Here is a 19,526-nt window from a genome sequence, read left to right on the forward strand (position 1 = left end):
GTTGGGGAAGAAAGACAAAATAGCAAAACAGTGCAAAAGAGTTGAAGTGTGAGATAGAAAAAAGAAAAAAACAAACAAGACAAACTCAAATAAACAAATATGACCTGCTTACATCCTATGCTGGTGAGACTGGCGGTGAGCTATATATTTTGCTTTGACAGATAACTGTGATTAGGACAGACTATTTCAGAGTTACTTATATACCATCTACAGTGAAATTATTTATACAAGTTAATGAATTCTGATCACCTGGGGTTTAGAAGAGCCAAGGAGTGGTTTCCTGGTCGCGGTACAGCTGCCCGTTGATGAAGTTGAATTTGTGTGCTGTTAAATAAATTCCATATGCTGTATATAACTCTACCTCATATAAATGTTTTGTGCAGTATCTCGTACATGTTTGTGTAACACAGATATCGGCAGATGTTCACACACGTGCAAGTTATTAAACTTTTAAATAAGTTAATCAACTTGACCTAAAAACATTTGACAAAATAATGAGTGACTATGTTTTCCTCCAGTCTGACTCATACCCCATCCTGACAGTCTCTGGGGTTTCAGGTATTGACCAGACCCCTAGCTGATCAGAGCTACCAAGGAGCAAGCAGAACAGACACCCACTGTGATTTCATGCGCACATCCTGTTGAGAAGGCAGGTCACCCTGGAGATAAGATGTAGGTAGCCCAGCAGGTTGGAGCAGCAGAGCTGTGTGTTTGTGCTGATAGTCCTTATTTGTGTGGATAGTGTTATTGAGCTGGCTTATTCAAGCCATGATGGTTAGACCAAAGGTCACTGGTGGAGCTTAAAGCCTGTAGGTGTTTGAATGAGTCATTGAAGGTAATGGTTTAAATCCCCTAAAGATATCATAATTTTCTACTCTTATCTTACATTTCAGTGAAGTACGTAAATATTTATTAACAGTGTTCAACTGCTTTACTGCAACAGCACAGTCACAGTCTGTGTTCAAGTCTCCCCTGAAAATAACTAACTGGCGCCCCCCAGAGGTAATTAATATACATCACCAAACCCTTTATTTCTCTAAATAAATGTTTGACTCAGTGAAGCAGTAATGACCACATTAATAAGAGAAATGGTGTAATGATTGTATTAATCCAAAACTTTATTCAGCAAAGAGAGAAAGGCACACACCATGAGTTTCTCACACTCAAAGGTGTGTTAAAAGCTTCCACATCATATAATGTGATACATTATTTGTATCATATTCAGTGATACATGTTGCAGTCATGATAAGAAGAAACTCGGTCATCCATTTCAAATTCAGTCAGTTATAGTTAAGTGCCTTGAAATGTTGTTTTTCTCAAACTAACTAAAAAATAAACTAAATTAAATAAAGAATTTCCCATTCCTTTGTTCAAGACTTCTGACAATTAACAGCATTCTCATATACAAGCTACTTGTTATAAAACTTTGAAACACAAAATTTCATACAATTCAACTCTACCATGATGTTCTATTGACTATATAAAAAAGGAAAATTATCTTTGTTTATCCAATAAAGAGTGCCCTAATTTTCAGTGGGGCATGAAAAAGGTCCTTTCCAACATTGAACTAAAGACATATTTTGCTTACATGTTGAAATCATTTTCATTGTATTTCCTTTTAGTCATATTATTTGCATGTTTTAGTTAATTTGTGTGTGCTAGATTAAAGTCAGCAGAGCAGAACAGCCTTTAACCTAAGCACCAGAAAATGAAACTCACCTCCTCATTAGAAGTCACAAGACTTCTGGAAATAAGTTTTGTGAATTTTTAGAGATTTTTAGAGATTATTTTTCCAGGCTTTAAAACATTTCCTGCTTTTATCTCCCCTGTCTCCAATTACACTAAACAACTGTTTTTTAACTGGTATTGTTACTGCAAAGCCAAATACTTGTATGACTTCTGAGGCAGAATTTGGTCAGCTGTGTGTACAAAGTTCATGAATGTGGTCACAGTGGGCGCACCTGCAGCTGTTGAAAATGTCTTTAATGTTGACAGTGAAGTTGACATTTTGCATCCTGAGTCTAGCCTATCAAAAATCAATACTAGGTTTTATATATATATATGTGTGTGTGTGTATGTATATATGTATATGGGCTGAAAAAGCATGATGAAGGCAGAAAAAAGTTTTTCAAAAGTACTTTTGAAACTAAATTCCTAAGTGGATGGAATTGATGATTTAGGTACCCCCAGAGGTTTCAATATGCGTGAGAGTAAGACGAAAGGGTTTAAAGGTCCTATGGTCCTATTTGTTTTGGATATCTTCAAGAAAATTGAAATTTTTTCTTTTTTAAATTGAACATGGTAAAGTTTTCATGGTTTTGTCCACTATATCTCACGGATGAAATGTATAAACAAGGCCAAGTAGGAAGCTGGCTTTGCAGAAAGACTGAAGCTAAAAGTCAAGGTTGTTTTAATACTTAAACAGCACAAGTCTGAACTTCAAGCAGCGGGTGTAGCAGTTTCTGATGTCTGCGTTTTGTTGGCATTAGGCATGAACGCGTTAGTCCATCAGTGGTATAAAGAGTAAAAAGACAGCTAAGGAGCCTAACTGTTCTTTGTGTTAAAAAGTAATACTCGTTATCAAAACCAGAAGTATCCATTTGTTGCTTCTACAGCCACTCAGAAACATGGAGTTACTCTTACAGGCAACCATTTGCATTTTCCAGCATCTGTTTATTTCACGTGTTGGGGACAAAGAACAACAATTGGCAACCTAGCCTTAAGTGACAATTGAGGAGTGAGTAAGCAGCATGACCTTTTCTGATTCCTGAAGTAGATATTTTCTGCTTGAGGTGGCATTTTACCACACTTCCTATTTCTGCACTATTAACACAAGATTATCCAAAATATATATCTAGCACGAGGAACTAAAATATGACATAATCTGTGACGCTGCACACTTGCAGGTAATGAGCAGATTTACCAAACAGACATCTGGCTGTAATCTTTGTTGTGGCGGTTTGTCACACTGATCACTTTCATATTTTGGACCCAATTTTGACTCAAACATGTATGACTGGATTTAAGTGGATGTTCATGCTCGAAAAACACGAGGTTGCTATTCTGAGTTTTGATGAGTACAAACCTATTCTAGAAATAGCTTTGAATAAGAATGAAATGTCTTATTCAATGACATGAATAATCATGGCATGTCCACTTAAACAAATGGCTATTTTCATCAAAGCCTGTCACAAAAAGTTCAGTAAAAAATCAAGACATTATGTCACCTTGTTAAAAAAGGCTTAACATGTCTCCTTTACAATTGATTATCACTGCTGTTCGACACAAAGGCTGTTAATGAATATGAACAGTGGAAAGCTCTGGGTGGAAAAAAGATAACTATTAACCAGTATTGGAGGCATAAAACTTTTTTTCGGTGGTGACCATGACCTTCCATGTGGCACAACATTATGCATTGTTGTTTTCCAGCATGCAACACTACGGTGTATAGTTATTTATTCATTAATTAAGTCGTTCTTATTTAAAAATGCAAGCTTTATTGCCATGGAGAAAGACACCATGTTTAAATAAAGAGCAGCTTCTAATGTTAAGCTCATGAGAACATTTTACATTTAGAATACACAAAATAATCTGCTCATTTATTTATTTACAAGTTTAGTTATTTGTTTGTCTATTAACCCAATTGAACACCTGGGTATATTTTTATTGTATTTTTAGTTTGGTGTCTAAATTAATTCTATTCAATTAAAGAATTCAGTTTCATTCAATTCAATTCATTCAATTCAATTCAAGTGCCACACAAATAAATTTGAATTGATTATATAATAAAACAGGAGTTTCAGGATCCAACTCTCGTTCTATAATTACATAACAAGCCTCTGAGGACCCTCACTGTTCGTTGTGTGGCGTGGTCACAGATTGCCCTTGGCTCCGCCCTGTCATGAACATCTAGTTTTGAAGATTGTCAGGACCATGAACCATTTGACTGAGACGTCATGTGGCAACAAATGTGTGTTACATAAAGAACAAAGGTGACTTATGTTCTCAAGGGAACAGAATGGATTATCACAAGTTAAAATTGTTGTGGCTATTTTCTTTCTTTTTTGTTTTTAATAGGTGACTGGTTCAGTGAGCATGATTACATTAGGTCAGGTGACAAAATCTCCCCAAATCTTTTATGGATGGACATGTGTGTTCAAAAACTGCTGCATCATGCTGCCAGGTGTGGGCATGTGTGTTCAAAAACTGCTGCATCATGCTGCCAGGTGTGGGCATGTGTGTTCAAAAACTGCTGCATCATGCTGCAGGTGTGGGCAAATGTGTTAAAAAACTGCTGCATCATGCTGCAGGTGTGGGCAAATGTGTTCAAAAACTGCTGCGTCATGCTGCAGGTGTGGGCAAATGTGTTCAAAAACTGCTGCATCATGCTGCAGGTGTGGGCATGTGTGTTCAAAAACTGCTGCATCATGCTGCCAGGTGTGGGCATGTGTGTTCAAAAACTGCTGCATCATGCTGCAGGTGTGGGCAAATGTGTTCAAAAACTGCTGCATCATGCTGCAGGTGTGGGCAAATGTGTTCAAAAACTGCTGCGTCATGCTGCAGGTGTGGGCAAATGTGTTCAAAAACTGCTGCGTCATGCTGCAGGTGTGGGCAAATGTGTTCAAAAACTGCTGCACAAGGCTACTGAACACAGAGTAGACTACTAAGTTGCATTAAATGAGTGGGCCTGTACACTTATACATTCATAACTAAGCATGGTTATCATGTGCCATGTGTATCGCATGCAACAATTTCTGGTAAAGGCTGGTGGACACTAAAACAAGCTGGGCATACAACTCAAACCTTTGTAGCCATTTCTAACTGTCATGTTTTGATCTCAAAGAATCTGCTACTGTTGATAACTTCCAGTAACAGATGACTGGATATTTAAGTCCAGTGAGTTTTTTTAATTTAATATGCACTGTGCTTCTTGACTCCTGTTATCTTTTACTTGTTCTGTTGATGGTCATCCCAAAGAATTTCAAATTTACAAATTTAATCAGTTATCATTTTACTCTTTACCTTTATTACGGTGTAAGAATATTCAGATAATCTTCCTTATCAGGACCTTTGACATGTGGTAAAGAGTTATGAAAACCGTTATCTCATTAAAGCTTTTCCTTAATGACTACACAGCTAGTAAACAGAGATATCTGTGGAATTTAAGAGCTGATGCTGTGAATCAAGCACTGCCAAGAAAGAAAAAAATTAGAATAAATAAAAATCAAACAAAACAAAAGTCATTATTGTGCCGCTAAGTAAATCAACCAGCGTGAATGAGTTTGTCATGATTTTAAGGAGCAACCATTTAATTTTAATGTGGTTAATTATTTGTTATTTATTATTTAAACATTTTATGCTGCTGCACTCATTTGGTACTTGATGCCTTGAAAACAGTTTTTGATTAAAAGTTCTGTAATTAATATAATTTTAGTAGAAATTGTATTTTTCATTTGTGTGACATACTTCATTTACATACTTCAGTTGATCTTGAAATGATGAGGAAAAATACAGCTGCAGGGAGACAAGTGTAAACACAATTGTAAAAGGTTTTTTTTCCCTTCGGGTAAAACTGACACAGCACATTCCAAGTTCTTCAGATCTAAGTATAAGATAGAGATGCAGTTGTAACTTTCATGAGGCCAGAGTGTTTATAATCATACCACACAGCTGCAGTAAAACTGTTTAACCTTCAATAAACAGATGTGATATTGATCTTTTTTGCGTAACAGTTTTATGAGAGCTGAACATCATCGCTTTAAAAAGCTTCGCAGCCAGTGGAAAACATCAGTGCATGCTTTTACATGCCACAATGAAGAAACTGTTGTGGACTGTGTGTCTGCACATTCTGTGTCTGTACAGTGGTGGTTGGAGCGGGGTGAATGGACAGGAGGACTTTATGCTTCTTGAAGGTCCTCTGACAGAGCAGTTGGTCAAACACTCTGATATGGGGGGAAATGATGCCTTTGACTGCAGTCGTCCCATACCTGCTGGTTCTAAACTGTACTTTGAGCATCTCCAGAGTATCGGGGTGACTCACTTCAAAGTTCCTCTATCATGGGCTCAACTCCTCCCCGTAGGCCACCCCAGCCAGCCACAGCAAGCTGTGGTCAAATGTTATCAGATCCTGCTGCAGCAGCTGCTGGATGTGGGCCTTCAGCCTCTAGTCATCCTTCATGGATCAACAGTTCCACAATCTCTGAGATCAAGGTTTGGAGGCTGGGAGAGCCAGGGGCTGTTAGAAGCCTTTCAGCAGTATGCTGAGTTTGCCTTCCAGGAATTTGGAGGACTGGCACACTCATGGGTGACACTGAGTGACTTGGATGAAGTTTGGCATGATGGGCAGGCAGCTAATGCTCCCACTCCTCTGCAAAATATCCTTAAGCTCAACAGGAACATTCATCAGATATACCATCAACACTTTCCAGGAAAAGGTGAGCTAAATCAAGTAATTGATCATCTGATGTTGTCATGAAGCATTTGTTTGTACTTTTAAACTGTTGGATAGAACCTGTATTGTTATTATCAGGTATCAAAAGCATTGTTTGAATATTAAGCTGTTAAATATATTGCCTTTATGTGAGATTTTTAATATCTCCTTTAAAATTAAATTCATAGCAAATTGATAGTGAAATCCTTCACCATTATGTGTATCGCACAGACTACACATATATGTCATCATTGCCTTTTTCAATAATGAATCCATGTGATATTAGTATGGTAATATTGCATATATTGAACTGCACAGGTAAACCCATACTAATATTTTTTTCAAAGCAGTCAGGTTTGATATTAGATTATAAGCACATTTCTGAAATGATGTCATGTAAAAGTATCTGTCATTCCTTTGTATTTCCAGGGAGACGTCTATCACTGGGGCTGAAAGCAACAGATGCTGCAACACTTTCCCACATTAAAGCTTCAACAAGTGTAAGCATCAGCTGCTACTTTCATTATTTATGTTTAGATGCCAGTGAAATCTGTTATGTCTAACATGAGAAAAACAATTCTGAAAGCAATGGCTCACAATAGAAATGCTGGGTTATTTGCTTTCGGCAATGTATTCAAGAGCAAATTTGCCAAATCTGTTCCTAATCTACACCAAGAAAGTTAAACATTTTGGCAGATGTGAAATAAGAGGTGATTAACTTTTACATTGATCCAAATCTGGTTCTGGATACAGAATTTTTGTGTAGAAGTATGTTGTCAGATTGTTCTTTTCGTCTAAGTTATTTTATTTTAAAGCCAGAACAAAGCAGAGATAAAAATGGTTTGTTTGAGAAACAAACCATATTTCATGAGAAGCATGAACAGCACAAGTTCAGCTAATTCTGACACACCAGGAACATATAATTCTGTGATGAAAACGGAACAGTTAGCTAGCTTGTTGTTAGATCCACCATCAGAGGACATTGTTGGCTACTCTGAGGTTCGTCCAATGGAGCAGTCTTATGTTTAGTTTTAAGTTTTAAGGCCAGAGTAAAGTTTTAAGCTTGCCTTTATGATCAGTCCACTACATCATGGAGAACTACTTACAGACCCACCTAAAAACACCAAACAGAATAATAAATTCAGCTCAGCAATTCAAAACAAAATAGTCATCAGTCTTTTAACATGTTTTCAAAAACTTATCCAAAATATATGTTAGACATTTCTGAATGAGCTTTCCTCTGACGTTTAAAGCTATACAGTGACTTTTTTAGTAGAAGCAAAAATCTACAAATAATCTACAGTGTTGGTAAAAGAAAGGAATACTGAAATAGCTTGATAGGATTGTATTTGCTCTACTTATTGAAAACGGGATGCCCCTAACAAATAAAAAGAAAAGAAAGAGTCTGATAACATTCTGTATTGTATCTGTTGTTCTGAACAGTTGGACTTCTTGTCAGTGCACATTGAATACAACTGTGCCTCATCAAACTTGGCACAGGAGCTGAGGAGCTTACAGGTACTGTAAATATTTCAGTTATTATGATTATTAATTGTAACATTCAACTTTATGTTTCACACGCCCACCACACTGCAGTCACATGCATATTATGTTATATTGTAGATATCCACTGGGAACTTGCCTGTCCTGATCTACAAGATGAATGTTCATGATTGTTCTCACAATCACCAGGTTCTTGGAGATTTACTCCATGGTGAGTGCAATTTCACATTTCTTTACTCTCTGATATAACTTTCCTTACATGATAGTTTTAGTTCGTAATGAATACCAAGAAAACAAGGAACACAGAAACTGGCAGTGCTGCTACTTCTAGTTACATCACTGAGCAAAAGTCTTGAAACACACCTCAGTACAAAGCTTTTCAAGTATTTTAAGAGCAACCAAGATGAAATTAAATAAATGAATGAATAAGGAACAAAAACAAGTAAAACAGAGAGTAAATATTAAACTATTTTCAACCTTCTTTAGAATATTTTACAAATAGCAATAGAATATTGTTATTAACAGTTAAAAGACCAAAAGTCAGAATTCAAACCTAAATAAAAAGGCAGTAAAAGCCCTTTCAAAGAGGTACGTTTTCAGCTTAGTCTTAAAAGCAGAAAGGGAGCTGGAATTGGAACCTCTGAGGGTGGCAGATCCAATTGGGAGCTGTTTCCAATGGAGAGGAGCCTAAAAGGTAAAGGTTCTGCCTCCCATTCTGGTCTCTGAAATTCAGGAGACAAGAACTTGAATGGAAATCATTGGCAATAGCCTTACAGAGTGATGAATGAATCTTTCCCATAACCCAGACCTGAACATTCTGATATAACTTTCCTTACATGATAGTTTTCATTAGTAATGAATACCAAGAAAACAAGGAACACAGAAACTGGAAGTGCTGCTACTTCTAGTAACAGCATAACCCAGACCTGAACATTATTAAAGCATTGCGACATCATCTTTTCTGAGAATTTAACAAAAGGCTGCCAAAATGCAAAGAGAAGGTTTGAAATGTTCTTCAAGACGGCTGGGGAGCTATTCCTGAAGACTTTAGATTAAAGAAAATTTTTGTTTCCTTAATGGTAAATGTGGCTCTCGTGGTATAATAACCACCAAATATTGTCCACAGCTAAAACTCTTGATTATGTCCATGACACTAATTAGAGTCATTATAACATATGAAGAAAACAAGAAGTATCCGAACATTATGATTGTCAATTAAGTTGTGAACTGCAATATTGCAAATTATACAGTATGATACGGACAAAAAATAAGATTTTTGGAAATGTTGGAGGTTAACAGAGTAAATTATTCTTGTACTGACCAGTAAAGTTTCACAAAGAAACTCAGGTGCAAGATAGACAACAGCCTTTGGAGTTGCTTGGTACTAAAAAGATATTATTCAAACAGATATTAGAGCTGAAGTGTGAGAATGACTTTTTGAATATGATGTTTTAGGTGAAGATTAAAGTGGATGTCTTTCAGGCTTATGCTTTAAATAAAACATAGTATTGGCATTATATTTTGTATGTAGATATTTCCAGATATCATTCTGCAGCAATTAAATACTGAATCTGTCTTGAACATTTAGTCCTTAAGGACAACGGCTTGAATATCATGGGATGTGACATGAAGGACGTGTTAAGCAAGCTGGATGTGCAGGATGCTCCAGCCAGGTAAGATTGTCATATATCAATATATATATACATGTATGTATGAATATAAACATTAATATATTCATGCTTATAGCCGTTTTTAATCCATCTATGTTCACTGTTCTGTTTTTCAAAAGTTCAGGTATTCCAAATTTCAAAAGGATAACAGGCTTCAGCAATAGTTATCAGAAGATCGGGCAGAAGTTTGAGGCCCAAACCACAGAAGAACGAGACCTTGTCCTCGCTGAATCATTCCCTTCTGACTTCCAGTGGGCTACCTCTACAGAGTCTTTCAAGGTTGAAGGCGGCTGGTTAGAGGGCGGGAAAGGAGAGACCATTTGGGATCGCTTTGGTCATGATGGCCTAGCCTTTGAAAATCAGACAGCTGACCTAGCTTGTGATAGTTACAATAAGGTGGTATATGATCTTTACCTCCTGCGAGGTCTGCAAGTCAAAACTTACCAGTTTTCCATCTCCTGGGCCCGTATTTTCCCCACAGGCCACAGAGGAAGCCAATTAGAGCAAGGGGCTCTATACTATGACAAACTGATCAATGCTCTCATTGAATATGGTATACAACCTGTTGCTACTCTCTACCACTGGGATCTGCCCCAGGCCCTCCAGGACAGTGGTGGATGGACTAACTCTGCAATTGTTGAAGCTTTCAAGGACTATGCAGACTTCTGCTTCTCCAGGTTTGGAGACAGGGTCAAGACCTGGAACACATTCAGTAGCCCCTGGGTTGTGAGCCATGCTGGGTATGGCACTGGGGAGCACCCCCCTGGAGTAAAGGATTACGCAGTTGCTTCCTTTCAGGTGAAAGTCATGTTATCATCGGCTAATAATTAAACAGTGTTTAATTGTTGCCCCGGGGCATTTAACTTATCATTTGTTTATACCTTTTCAGGTCACTCACAATATACTCAAGTCCCATGCAGAGGCTTGGCATGTCTACAATGACAAGTACAGGAACACACAGGGAGGAAAAGTGGGCATTGCATTAAACTCTGACTGGGCTGAGCCCATGAACAAATCCAGACCTGAAGATGTGGCCGCTGCAGATCGCTACCTACAGTTAATGCTAGGGTGGTTTGCTCATCCTATATTTGTAAATGGAGATTATCCTGCTTCACTTAAAACTCAGATTGAGAAGAAAAAAAATGAGTGTCCCAGTTCTGTGCCAGCAGTACTTCCAGCTTTTACTGCTGAGGAGAGCAAGCGGATACAAGGAACTGCTGACTTTTTTGGTTTAAATCATTATACTTCCCGTTTAGTTAACAGCAGTAAAGGTGGGTGCAACCCTGGTCCTGTGGAAGTGGGAGACTTCCAGGCCCATGTGGACCCCACCTGGCCTTCTACAGCCTCTGACTGGATTTATTCGGTGCCTTGGGGCCTTCGTTCTCTTCTAAAGTACATTTCAACAGAATACTTGAATACTACAAAAGTGCCTATCTACATAACTGGGAATGGGATGCCAACAGAGTACAGTGAGGACACCCTCAACGACACCAGTAGAGTGGAGTACATGAGGGGTTACATCAGTGAAACCCTGCAAGGTCAGTGTTTGTTATTTCTTTGATAAGAGACCACAGACTGGAAAGAATTCACAATTTGATGCATTCTTTTATGAATCCATTCTCTAGCCATAACCATGGATGGAGTGGATGTGCGGCGATTCACGGTGCAGTCACTCATGGATGGATTTGAAGGAAACCAAGGCTACAGTCAAAGATTTGGTCTTCACCATGTTAACTTCGAAGATCCAGGCAGACCGAGAACCCCAAAGCAATCTGCATACTTCTTCTCTCAGGTTATCAAGCAAAATGGTTTTGGATCAAGCAAACACAATGGTCTTAAAGGCTTAGAAATACCATTTACTCGCCGTTCCATCACTCTGCCACCCTCAGAGGTTCCATCTAAATCAAAGGTCGTCTGGGAAAAATTCTCTCGTCAGTCAAAATTTGACACACAAATGTATCACTATGGTACTTTTCCACAAGACTTCAGCTGGGGAGTTTCATCTTCGGCTTACCAGATTGAAGGTGGCTGGAATGCTGATGGAAAGGGACCCAGTGTCTGGGATACATTCACTCAGAAACCCGGCAATACTCCTGATAATGCTACTGGAAATGTAGCTTGTGACAGTTACAACAGACTCGAGGAAGACTTCTACATGCTGCGTGCGCTGAGAGTAAAGTCATACAGATTCTCTTTGTCTTGGTCCAGGATCTTTCCTGATGGCCGGCGTACCTCCCTGAACCAGAAAGGTGTTGACTATTATAACAAACTTATTGATGGCCTCTTGGCACATAATATCACCCCCATGGTGACACTTTATCACTGGGACCTTCCTCAAGCTTTGCAAGACCTTGGTGGCTGGGACAATGTACAGATGATTGACATCTTTAATGACTTTTGTGATTTCTGTTTTGCCACATTTGGCAACAGAGTCAAATTCTGGATTACTTTCAATCAGCCACATACAATTGCATGGTTAGGATATGGACTTGGACAGATCCCGCCAAATGTTATGAATCCAGGAACTGCGCCTTACAAAGTTGCACACAACCTAATTAAAGCTCACGCCACGGCCTACCATACTTATGATGACAAGTATCGCAGCTCCCAAAGTGGTCTAGTATCCATTGCTCTCAATGCTGACTGGGCTGAACCTAAAGATGTCAATGTTCCCCGTGACATTGTGGCTGCCGACCGTGCGCTGCAGTTCCAACTGGGTTGGTTTGCACACCCTATTTTCAAGAACGGCGACTACCCTGATGCAATGAAATGGCAAGTTCGCCAAAAAATGTGAACTTCAAGGTCAGTCAGACTCAAGACTCCCATCCTTCACTGAAGAGGAAAAGAACTTCATCAAGGGAACTGCTGACGTGTTCTGTCTCAATCACCACACCACAAAGATAGTTAGTCATATTACGGGCCTGCTTTCCCCTGAGTCCTATCAACATGATTGGGACTTTTTAGAAGAGGAACTGATTGAATTACCTACTACATCCCTCCCAAACCAGAGAGCTGTATCATGGGGCATGAGAAGACTCCTCAACTGGATCAAGGAGGAATATGGAGATCCAGACATTTACATCACTGAGAATGGGGCGGCTGTAATGTATGATACCGACAGAGTATTTCATTACAAGACCTATATTGATGAGGCTTTAAAAGGTACACTGATATAAACAGATTTGAGATATTACATTTTCAAGTTCACAGTTCACTGTGAGGTTCACTTGTGATTGTTTTTCGCCTTGACCACTTATTTGTATTTTTGTATTTAATAACAGCTTATGAACTTGATGGAGTGAGGCTGAAAGGCTACATAGCGACATCTCTAATGGATTCTTTTGAGTGGTTATATGGCTACAGATCTGGGTTTGGGTTTGGGCTGCACCAAGTGGATTTCAACAACCCAAATCGGCCAAGAACGCCCAGGTATTCGGCTCATGTCTACCACCAAATCATGAAGGATAATGGCTTCCCTGAAACATATGATGAGAAGATGATTTATGGACAGTTTCCAAAGGATTTCATTTGGAGTAGTGCAACAGCATCATATCAGGTAAGTGTTTGGTTGATACGTCTTCATTAAGCTATTAGAGAATTGTACAAATGCATTGTTTTCATTTACATTTTTTAGGTTGAAGGAGCATGGAGAGCAGATGGCAAAGGTCTCAATATCTGGGATCAGTTCTCCCACACGCCTAATAAGCTGTTAAATCATGACACTGGAGACATTGCCTGTGACAGTTATAATAAATTAGAAGAGGATATTGCTATATTGAAGCAGCTCAAGGTGTCCCATTACCGTTTCTCCATATCCTGGGCGAGGGTACTTCCTGATGGTACCACTAGTCACATTAATGAGGCTGGACTCAACTACTATAACAGATTGGTGGATGCACTGGTTGCTGTAAACATCCAGCCTCAAGTAAGTCTAATTCTGTTTAGTTTCTTAAATAATATCTAGAATGGAAAGTTGGTAAATTGTGTAAACCTTTTATTTTTATTTCATTTTTGTCAGGTTACTCTGTACCACTGGGACCTTCCACAAGCTCTTCAAGAAACTGGGGGCTGGCTCAATGAGACTATTGTGGCCAGATTCAGGGATTATGCTGACGTAATCTTTGGCAGCCTTGGTGACAGAGTAAAACTTTGGATCACCTTTAATGAACCATACATAATAACAGTGCTAGGTCATGTGACTGGAGCCCACGCCCCAGGTAGGACACTGTCAAGGAAATGAAAATTGTGGCCAGGATAAGGATTTAAATTTGTTTCAGTGAGGAGTGTTTACAACCAAAATGTAAATATAGATTTTTGTCAATGTGATTTCTGAGCCCAATCGGATAATAACATACAACTAAAAAAGATCATTCACTCTGTATGATTGCAGGAGATTCATCACGGCCTGACCTTCATCCCTACATTGCCGGTCACAACATTATCAAATCTCACGCTGAGGCCTATCATGTGTACAATGACAAGTATCGAGCTAAACAGAATGGAATGATCTCCATCACTGTCAACTCTGACTGGGCAGAACCCAGAAACCCCAATAAGCAGGAGGATGTAGATGCTGCGCGACGTGTTGTGCAGGTATGCCAAATCCTCATACGTTTTGCACGAAACATGTTGCACTATTTTCACTGATGGCTGCTGTGTCTCTCTCTGTGTGCAGTGGTATCTCGGCTGGTTTGCCCATCCAATATTTAATGGAGATTACAATGAAATGTTTAAGAGAATCATTCGAGAGCGCAGTCTTGCTGGTGGTTTACCAAAGTCCAGGTATTAACATTAAAACATAAAAGGAGAATATTGTGAGTCACATAAGAGATTCAATGGAAACATATAGACACAGTAGTTAGTAAACTAATGATTGTCTGTATTCCTCTTGATGATCTCTGTGCAGATACTTTTTAATTTTGCACAAATGGTTTATGCTGCTTTGCACTTCCATTTCCATAAGTCCATTGTTTCTTAATTTGCACTTTAAACACTGCAGGCTTCCTGAGTTTACACCTGAGGAGATCAAGCGAATTAATGGGACCTATGATTATTTTGGACTCAATCATTACTGCTCTGTTCTGGCATTCAATGTGGACCATGGAAACAATCAACATCTTGAAGCAGACAAGTAAGCAAATGCCATCTTTGGGGAAAGCGGTATTTTTTTTTAATTCCATTCTAAAGTCAGAAAACTTGCCCAGTAAATTTAGAACCTATATATTAATGGTATTCTCTGAAAAAAAATCCTTCTTTGTGGTATGAAATATTTGAGTTTAAAATCTCCACTTTTTCACAGGGGTGCTGTGGTAATTTCAGATCGCACCTGGTTGGAAACGGGCTCTTCGTGGCTGAGAATGACACCTTTTGGCCTTCGCAGATTACTGAGATTCATTAAAGAGGAGTTTGGAAATCCCCCAATCATCATCACTGAGAATGGTGTCTCAGAACGGGGACCTGTTGATCTGAATGATCCTCACAGAATTTACTACTATAAACACTATATCAACCAGGTGTTGAAAGGTATTAAAGCAATTTCATCAAAAATAATAAAGCATTTAAGAGCAGGACATTCAGGAAAACATAAAGTAAACATAAAGTTTAACGTTTTTTGTCAATTCTTCACTTTCTAAAAAAAATCAAACCAAGAAACAAAAAAAAACAATAATTGATTCAGTGTATTTTCATTTCTAAAAGAGTTATTTTGTTTTTCCAGCTTACTTGCTAGATGGTGTGGACATCCGTGGCTACACAGCTTGGTCACTGATGGACAACCTGGAGTGGGCTGTTGGCTATTCAGAGAGATTTGGCCTTTTTTATGTCAATCATTCTGACCCCAATCTGCCTCGAGTGGCCAAGAATTCTGTGTCCTTCTACAACAGCATCATCAGCTGCAACGGATTCCCTGACCCTGCTTTAGGACCCCATGACTGCTTGAACCCCGATCCTGCAGGTAAACTTATTCAATGTGGCTCACATACTTGTTTTGACTCAAGAACTGCTTGAGAGGTTGAAAAATCTGACAACGAGTGCATCTGAAGCTCATTAATTAATAAGTTTTGTTGTATGTTAATACAACTTAATTGCACTAATAAGGTCAAGAACCTGAAAGCCGACTTGACTACTTTGAGTCTCGCGGTTATTGTGAGATTGATATGCAACCTCTCTTATAATAAACTGACTATTGGAAGTTGAAGAGTGTTAACAAGTGAGTCATAGGCCCAGCAAGCAGTTTCCTCTTGTCTCCAGAGTTTGTGTTAAGCTAAGTTATCTGTTATCTGCTGATGCCATCTACGTTCTAAGAAAAGTGCAATATTGCTATAAAAGCTTTGCAAGGAAGCAAATACCTTTTTTATTCACAAACTGTTCAAAATACAGTGTGAAATAAGTCATTTGGATTTTAACACAATCAATAAGACCGCTATGGCGCATGTCTCTGCGTTTTCTTTCTGCAGCAACAAGCACAGCAACAAGCGCAGCAACAAGTGCAGCAACGAGCACACCGGTCACAGACAACGCTGTGAAGTTCCTGGGTATGAAGCTCTCTATCAGTGACGCAGAGACTGGGCTTACCACCACATTTGCTCTGTTGATTGCTGCAGTGTTTGGAGTAATATGTTTATCCGTTTTGTTCTTTGTAAGGAAAAAAAGTTCTAAGAGAAATAAGGATGTTGACATGGTAAATATGGAGAGGAAATTGTAACTGAAAATGCATTGTGGTTTCCTCAAGATAAATAGATGAACATTTAACTGCATTCTCCAAAAGTCTAAATTTAACCTTTAGCACATTTGTTTGTCATTCCTTTTAAAGGGATTATATTTTTCTATAAATTCATTTTTGGTGTAATTATGAGGTTATGACAAGTTCTCATGAGTAGTTGTGTATTAACTTACCAGTTAACAGAGGTCAGAGCACTCAAAGTTTGGAGAATCATGGATGAATTCTGGCAGAGGAGCCATGCTAACAGCTAACAGAATGGAGCCACTGACCCGCAATTGTTTCCATCTAAAACTTCACAAATGCTTTCTATTTTTCAAGTCTTTCCAAAAGTAATTCCCAACAGTGAGTGATCCAGTCTAGTCTGACATCTCCTGATGTACTTAACTCATCAGTAGCAGGATACACCAGGCATGAAATATTTTTATTTGGTCCAGATTGAGGAAAATGTTACCATGGCACTCTTTTCTGTGTAGCTGATAGATAATCTCCCTGATTCTACAAACTGTGAATGTTCTAAATGCTGTCTATGGCAGGTAATACACTACTACTACTACTCAAAAGTACTTCACACAACCACATAAAAAAATAATAAAAAAAAAACATCTGGAATATACCTTTAACTAGAACTGTATGTTAAAGATGTCTCAGAATTTGAAAGCAAAAAAAAGCTTTTTAGTTAAGCCCTGTATTCAGTTTCATTTACCTGTTATTGCAATGATACTAAACAACACCATGTTCATTTGTTATTGTGTCATTTCAATTAATCATTTCACTTGCAACCAAATTTCTGCATCTTCTCTCCATGAGGATTCACAGTTTATGACAGATGTCAGGTATGAACCGTGAAATATTATATGTTTACGTATTGTATTAGCTTCACTTGCAGGACAACGAAAACAAAGACATTGTACCACACAATGTAGCCGACAGGCTGTGACTTGCAGAAGTATGAAACCTTGTGGATGAAACAAGTCAAGGTGTATGAAACCTTGTCTTGTTTATTTATTGTATAGCTAATCAATGCAAATGCCTGCAGGGGGTAAAAATTTATCTCTCTCCAAGTATGATTACAAACCAAATTCCTTACATGGAAATGATGATTAGAAACCAGCACTGTAATGAATAATGTTAAAGCACTGTGAGATGACATTTGTGTATTATTTGAATGTTTAAATGAAATACTAATAAAAAAAATCCTGTTCTCAATGGCTCATCATGTTAACCACAGCTTGCTGGGGGGAGGACTTTCATGTGTTGAACCAGCTATAGTGGCACTTTTATTTTATTCCCTGTACAAAGAACATACGAAGTGTGTTTAAAACCAGGAAGTGATGGGATGTCTACGTGGTTTTCCATCAAGGTGCATCGTCTGCTCATTGGTCATAGTGCCCAAATGAAACATAGCCTGATGTTGTGCATCATGTTTGAGGCAAATGCAGCCATCCACAGGGCCTCGTCTTCATGATTAGTGAATTAGAGTCAATATATTGGTTAATCCCAAAAAGTTATGGTTTTTTTTAGATCAGTATAATAGTTGATGTACAGGACCAGTCAAGTCCAAGCCTTCTTCCTGTGAGTTTTGTTTCATAAAGTCTGGGATGTAAACTGTGCTACACCTTCTATTTGTAAAGAAGTAACTGTGCACTTTAAGGAAAAGGGCCAAGTGAGGCCCTAATTGGTGTAAGGTACACGCCATCCTGACGTCTCTCTCCACCTACAACCCACTTGGAAGCTCTAATAATTATCTCCATCGCCATTGTAAATGTTAATCGGGAAATCGTACACCCTGTCATAACACCTAGTTCTAGCCTCTGACAACCTGTTGTGAAACCTGCTGTACTTAGGCACATTCTAATATCCTGAAAACATGTTCTTACTAAGTTAACAACTACTATAGGCACTCTAAAACAATCAAACAATTTCCAAATAAGTCTGTGTGGCACTTAACCAAATGCATTTACTAAATCCAAAATTATAACATGCAAGTCTTTCTTTTGACTCTTGGCTGTGTGAATCTGATGCCAAATCATGCTTGTGTGCTCTAAACACCCTGCGAAACCTGGTATTCCTGCCTTCTGCACAGTAGTATCTATTAAACTATTATTTTCTAAATAACTAGCTAATCTCTGTGCAACTACACTAAAGAAAATCTTCCCCTCTACATTTAGGAGAGAGATCATCCGGAGAGACTCTCCTTTAGAATAAGAACGCCTCCTGCCTTACACCATGCTCTAGGAATAAATTGTTTCTTCCAAACTATTCTTAATTGCCTCCACAAATCTTTCAGATATCAGGTGCACTTTTACATATCCAGTAGGGGACTCCATTTGGCCCTGGGGCCGATGAAGCCTTTGCACGCCTGACTACCTCCTCAACCTCTTTCCACCTGGGGGGTCTAACATCCATGTTATGAGCTATCTCTCCTAATAGTGGTATGTCAGGTGGAAGGCCTGCTACTCTACACTGCTCAAGATCTGAATATGTATTTTTTGGATACTCTTCCACCTCTGACTTTGTTGCTTTTAGCTGCCCTCCCTTTTCCTGGTTAAACAACCCTTTAACAAACTTGAACGTGTCCCTGTAAAATGCAGTCCTTACATATTCTATCTTCTATTCAGCCCTTCTAAGAATTGCTAGCCTGCTTCTCAATTCTTCCTGCAAAACATTAATTCCCTCCCTCTCTTCCTCTGTAGCTCTTTTCCACTGCTTTCTTAAATTTCTTCTTCTCCCTCTTTCTATCTTGCACCCCAAATCATTCTACACCATAGGAGTAAATTATAACTCCCATCTTCTCTAGTCTGTCGCTTGCATTTACTCCTAACCTACTTAATATTACTGACAAATCTTTATTGACTACCTCCCATTCTTTGTTGCTATTTGCCCAAGGCCACTTAACTCTGGCTTTCTGCTCCATATTTCTCTGGCCTATTCACCTCAGTATCAGCTGCATCCCTTCTTAGAACTCCATCCTCCACCTCCATAGCTATGTTATTGATATACTTTAGACTGTGTTTTTTTCTACCTGCCGCTGGACTTCAGCCGACTTACTCAATTGACTTCTTAAAACTGATCGATGTGGCCACACTCCCTTCTTTTACCACACATCTCTTTCTTCCCTGATGCATTTAAAGGCCACTTACTGATGTTACTTTCTGCCAGGACAAACCTGGAGCTTATTTCCCTCTAGCCTATCACTTTTATT

The 19,526-nt window shown here is 38.7% G+C and overlaps 1 protein-coding gene and 1 pseudogene across 1 annotated transcript in view; both read left to right on the forward strand.

The window, feature by feature from the left end:
* The window catches only part of LOC140319886 (lactase/phlorizin hydrolase-like), a 38,054-nt gene extending 33,387 nt beyond the window's left edge, over nucleotides 1-4,667 (forward strand). Inside the window, exons 19-20 of the mRNA XM_072397661.1 lie at nucleotides 4,311-4,437; nucleotides 4,522-4,667. Coding sequence (XP_072253762.1) covers nucleotides 4,311-4,437; nucleotides 4,522-4,667 — 273 coding nt within the window. The remainder of the gene's footprint in view (nucleotides 1-4,310; nucleotides 4,438-4,521) is intronic.
* A 1,145-nt stretch (nucleotides 4,668-5,812) lies between these two features.
* Nucleotides 5,813-16,575, forward strand: LOC140319887 (lactase/phlorizin hydrolase-like; annotated as a pseudogene).
* Nucleotides 16,576-19,526: the final 2,951 nt, after the last annotated feature.

The sequence above is a fragment of the Leuresthes tenuis genome, unplaced genomic scaffold, assembly GCF_036924035.1.
Source record: "Leuresthes tenuis unplaced genomic scaffold, fLeuTen1.0.hap1 SCAF_12, whole genome shotgun sequence".
Lineage (NCBI taxonomy): Eukaryota > Metazoa > Chordata > Actinopteri > Atheriniformes > Atherinopsidae > Leuresthes > Leuresthes tenuis.